Below are 6,000 nucleotides of genomic sequence, written 5' to 3' on the forward strand. Positions count from 1 at the left end.
AACATGTAGTTGTTCCACGGAACACAAAAAAGGGATTTAGAAGAATGTTTGTAACCAAACAGTTCGGGGGAACTATTGACTTTCTATGATAGAAAAAAACTAGTATGGTAGTCAATAGTGCCCCAGGACTCTTAAGTTTCCGATATTCTTCAAAGTCTATCTTTTGTGTTCAACAGAACAGAGACTTTTATAAGGTTTTGGAACAACTTGAGGGTAAGTAAATAATGACAGACTATTCATTTTTGAGTGAAGTATCCCTTTAAAGACGAAACTGACTAAATAAATACCTTTAAGGAACTATAAAGGAAGTTACCGCAGACTTTGCACCAGCATGTTCTTGTTTAACAAACACACGTGGCTGGACCGCTCGCTGACATTTACATAAGGGAGAGGCACGAGCTGAGCGTGAACAAAATTTGTGAACATTCTCAACGTCACATCAGACTAATACACATAATACAGCCCGCCCGAACTAACTTGCAGGACTCGACCGTGCTTGTTTATGAACACCTCGAGGGCATTAGATTGAGATCAGGGATCTTTGAGACCGCCTGAGGTTTTCTCTGTGACTGTGTTCCCACTGGAGTAAACACAGCCCATGAAGACCTGTCACTGAAAGTCAATCCATACTGATCATCTGCAATTTGTTTGTACACTGCTGACTTTGTAGCTCAGCGCTCTCGCTCTCTCTTGCTGATTGTGTAACTACAGCTGAGCTGATGTCAAATGTATAGGAGGAGATGTGATTTTTTTTTAAAGAAAAGGAAAGAAGAAGTCATAAAATGTATGTTAAAAAGACAAAAATGTGTAAAGTCTTCATTTGTATGACAAAATGCAAAGTGGGTACGGTGACAAGATACAGTGCAACAATGTCATCTGTGTAATCTAAACATATCATTATTGTGCACCTGCCTCAGAACCTCCTACTTAGTTGACATACCACAAAAGTGTGTGAAATGCACATAATAAAACAAAATAAAAACGTTAAAGCGCAAGATTCACACACACTTTGGTAAAAAAACATGAATGGAACCTTTTTTTTTACATTTGTTCATTGTGAATTGACATATTAATTTTGTATTTATAAACACATATTCACATACATGTGTATTACTAAACGTTTATATATAATTTAAATTATTGGTAAATGTAAATAAATATTTCTTAAATATATATACAGTATATACATCTATAAAGCTCACGTTAACAAACAAATTAGTGTTCGAAAGAAAATGCAAAGAAAATATGTTTACAATATTTTCATTTATTGAATAATAAATAATAAAGGAACTGATACTGTAACATAAGCACTATGTCCCAATATATGGAAATGTGTCCTTTGGTGAGACAGCAAAAAATTCAGATAACACTTAGCTGTTAATAATATATTATTAAAATATTATTAAAATATCAAATATATGCTTTACATTCTGTATCTTCATTTCCTAATTTGTTGCTTGTCATTGGTGTTCATCCCAACCCCCAACAAAAAGGCCTTGCTAAATTCATCATGCTACATGACCCCTTTAGGTCAATTAGCCCTCAGCAGGACAACAACACTGATGCGTACTGATGCATGAACTCTCTGAGTGGACAGACAGTGAGTAACTACACTGCCTCAAGCAATTTAAGCTCTGCAGATCAGACCAACGCGTATGGGACCGAACGGAACAGTGAGGGGGAGAACCCTCATGGACTCAGAGAAAGACAAAAGAGGGCTATTGACTGTTTGTCTCAACCCTATAAACAAAGAAATATTGATTTCTATGAATTGATTACATAAACTGGTCAATATATGAAGGCAGAGTCAGACAGATGTTGGCACAATAATGAATACAACTTTGTCTTTTATTATTACACCATGTGTGTACTGTCTATTTGTGAATACAGCCTATCAAACAACCCAAGTAAACATGGCACGTACTCTAATATATACAAAAACAAACACCGTTGTCAATAAAAAAGTTTTCTTACCCAGATCTCCATGGAAACTGTTGAAACTGTTCGAGCTTCCATCCGAATGCCAGATCTTGCGAACACCGACGACAGAGGCTTCCGAGAGCAACAGATGTTGCTTAAGACGTTTCTGAGACTGAGGTGTTGGGGGGCTGCCACTCTCAAACGACTGCTGAGAATTCTGGGAAGGGGAGCGACTCTTCTCCCGGTATATGCGGTATGTGGTGGGACTTGGGGACACGTGGCTGGACTGACCTGAAGAGAAGTCTTCCTCACTGGATGTCAGATTTTCATTGGAGCTGCAATCAGGTGTATAGCCATCCTCGAAACTCCCAGGCGAGTAAGATCGCCTAGGCCACGTCAGGTGCAGGTCCTCCCCATTTCCCATAATGCCACCCACATAAACGGTCGTATAGGGCTGACAGTCAGAAGGGTGCCAGTTCTGCTGAGGGCCTCTTTGAGATTCAGTTTTCCCTCCATTAAACCTGATTAAATTGTCTTTAAGAAACTGATGATTCAGATCAGCATCCTCATATTCACAGTTGCAGGTGTCCTCCATTGCTCGCTCATAAGACCGCTCTGGTTTACGATCATCCACGAAAGCAGTGGAGAGATTACCCGGTACAGAATGCAAGGACCTCTTGCGTTCCATCTGCATCGCCTGACTGCCCAGACTACTAATCTTTTCCGAGACGTTTCTGTCGTTTACTCTTACGAGACCTTTTTCATTCTGATATTCCATATTGACATAATAAGGCCTCTCATTCTTTATCTCCCCAGATGTTTGTGAATTGGCTCTCTTAATACGTTCAAAGTTTGACCTGAGAGCGGCAACCCCCAGGCTGGCTTTCTCCTTTGGTGGAGAATCAGGACCGCCCTCCGCCACATGATGCGCAAGACCACGGCCAGCAATGGCCCTGTGGGAAGCATCGACGCTCCTTTTTTTGAACGGAGACATCCCATCTACTTCCCCATCTTTGAGTCTTTCCTGTTTTGAGACATCACCACCCTCAACACACAGCTGAGCCTCACCAGGCTCCTCCGGGGATGGACCTGCTGTTGTTGTGTGCTTTGCTTTAGCTGGGAGACACCTGCTTCCGTCAGCCTCTCCCTGATGGTGAGAGTTCGGGGGTTCCGGTTTGTCACCGTCACATTGTGAGACCTTACCGAAGCCCCATCTCTTAGCATCATGGCTTCTTTTCTCCTTGGCCAAGAGGGTTTGGAGGTAGATCATTCGAAAACGCTCTTTGTTCACCTCCATCTCCAGTCTCCTAATAGAGTTTCTGCATTTCTCCAGCTCCTGGTCAATATCTCCAATACAGTTCAAAGTAATTTCAGGAGGATCTGAGTCAGGAAACTGAGCTTTCCACGCTTCCACAAAGCCAACAGACTCTACCATGGTTCGTCGTGGACGGATCACTTTTTACTCGAAAGAAAAATCGTCAACATATCTTCCACGTAGAAATCTAGTTGTTTCAGATAATACACAAAGCCATTGTGTTTGACAGCTTCACGTCGCAACTTCACATCGTGAATTTTCTTCCGTCACGAGCGCGTACATTAACGGACCTTACAGTAACATCACCTCCGCACCTGACAGACACTTCATGTACTCATAGACAAGCTCTCTTTCTTAAAATAACAGCGAACGGAACGGGTACATCCATGTGCACTTCAAAGCTCCGAGGATTTACATCCGAGTATCGTTGCATTTAAAAGGCAAATGTTGACTGAGAATTCCGAGAACAGCGTTTCGCTTGAGAGATTCACTTCTCACTCATATTGCTCAGATCTCATCCTAATGGTGCTTGATCCAAAAGAGTGAAGCGAGAATGACACCGTTTTCTCTCAAACATGCGTATTTCATAGAGATATGATGTGTGTACCTGCGCTGCTTTTAGCCACTCCATAAGATCTGACTGTCTGTTCTCAGCTCTCTCTCTCTCTCTCTCTCTCTCTCTCTCTCTCTCTCTCTCTCTCTCTCTCTCTCTCTCTCTCTCGCTCTCTCTCTCTCTCTCTCTCTCGCTCTCTCTCTCTCTCTCTCGCTCTCTCTCTCTCTCTCTCGCTCTCTCTCTCTCTCTCTCTCTCTCTCTCTCTCTCTCTCTCTCTCTCTCTCTCTCAGAGCTGGTGCAGGAAGGGGTGGGACTAAAAGACCGAGTACATGATTAATAGTGACTGCACAGACAGTGTTCTCACTTTATTTTTTATTCTTAACTGGTTACATTTTATTTTTCTTATTTCTTCACTGTTATATCAAATTGATATTTTTAATCTCTTCTATGTAAAGCACTTTGAATTACCATTGTGTAGGAAATGTGCTATATAAATAAACTTGCCTTGCCTTCTTCCAATAAAATAATCGATTATTCCGAAAAGAAAGAAAACTAGCAAATAGCAGATTTGGTTTATCTCTGTTACTACAATCCCCTCAGTTGAATAGGATATGATATATAGATTTGGACACGTTACAAAAACGAAATCAACCGATCAACGATTGTTTAGTAATTTCTAACACTTTTATAACTGCATGATAACTCCTTGTTGAAGTCGAAAGATTTCTCTTCACAGTGTTTGCTGAATGCACATGTATCCATCTAGCGTTTGTCGGTGGAACAGCAGCACATGGTCCACGGTTACTAGTAGTCTAGTAGTATATAAATAAAATATACTCCAGTTAAAACTTGATCTCGTTATAACTTTGTAACCCCTTGTCTCTGAATATTTGTTTTACTGTATTTATCATGTATTTGTTTTTCTCCCGTGTGACAGACACGTCAACTGTTGTCACGTGAGTTTGTCTCCATCTTGCGTTACTAGATTGAGCTACACTGTGACGAAAAGTGGAATAGAATAGAAAAAGAATTTACTAGAATACGAGAGCTAGTTGTGATTCATGTTTAAAGTTGCATGCAGACAAGACAGTATCTTGTATAAAAACAACCAATGTATAGATACCAGCATACTTAGATTGTAAAATCTAGTTAATATACAAATGCTATACCTTCATGTAACAATTGATACTGATAGAGAGGCAGCAAATTTTCATTGGGCATTGATTGTACAGTTATGTTCAAAATAATAGCAGTCCAACATCACTAACCAGATCAGATCAGTTTTTGGTAGAAATTATATTTCTACATGGCAAATATTTTACTAGTAGGTATAGTAGAGTTATAGAAAACCAACAGACTCAACAGTCTAATTCTGTGTAACTGAATCATTAATGGAAAAGGGCTTGTTAAAAATAACAGCAGTATGTTCAAATAGAGAGGTTAATCATTCTGTGAAAAAATGGTGTCAAACAACTGACCCTTATTTAAGGACAGTGAATGTTGCATTTCTCTCTGGAAATCTGAGTAAACTGATTTCGGGGAATCATGGATTTGAGTACATTAAAATACTTAAAGAGGTCATGTTCCTTATGCCGGAGAGGAAATGCCCTTGAAACGGGTTTCAACAAGACTGCGACCCCAAACACACCAGTATGAGAGCAGCATCTTGGTTCCAGACCAACAAGATTAACATATGAAGTGACCAGCCCAATCTCCAGACTTGAATCCTATAGAAAATTCTAGAGTGACATCAAATACGTTGTTTCTGAGGCAAAACCAAGAAATGCAGAGGAATTTGGTCTGTAGTGCAATTGTCCTGGGCTGGAATACCTGTTCACGGGTGCAAGAAGTTGGTCGACTCCATGCAACACAGATGTGAAGCAGTTCTCAGAAACCGTGGCTATACAAACATTAGTTCAGTGATTCATAAGAACGCTAAATCTTCGAGCATTTTCATTTTTACAGTAAATGTTTGACTTTAATAAAAAAAATTAGACACTGCTATAACATTCCTTTTTCTTCACTTTCTGTAGAGTAATAACAAATGTTATACTTTTTTCTTCATGTTTTCATTTAGAATAGAATGTGCAGTGTTCCCAATGCATTTGTGTATTGAAATAAACGTTATTATGAGGATTTTGAGCTTAACTCACATTTTTTAAACACACTGCTATTATTTTGAACAGCAACAAACACTATGACAACGCCAGGA

The 6,000-nt window shown here is 39.8% G+C and overlaps 1 protein-coding gene across 1 annotated transcript in view; it reads right to left on the bottom strand.

The window, feature by feature from the left end:
• Positions 1 to 3,902, bottom strand: part of LOC306900307 (breakpoint cluster region protein) — a 37,676-nt gene extending 33,774 nt beyond the window's left edge. The window contains exon 1 of the mRNA XM_079467126.1: positions 1,975 to 3,902. Coding sequence (XP_079323252.1) covers positions 1,975 to 3,355 — 1,381 coding nt within the window. The 5' untranslated portion in view covers positions 3,356 to 3,902. The remainder of the gene's footprint in view (positions 1 to 1,974) is intronic.
• Positions 3,903 to 6,000: the final 2,098 nt, after the last annotated feature.

The sequence above is a fragment of the Barbatula barbatula genome, assembly GCF_947034865.1.
Source record: "Barbatula barbatula genome assembly, chromosome: 11".
Lineage (NCBI taxonomy): Eukaryota > Metazoa > Chordata > Actinopteri > Cypriniformes > Nemacheilidae > Barbatula > Barbatula barbatula.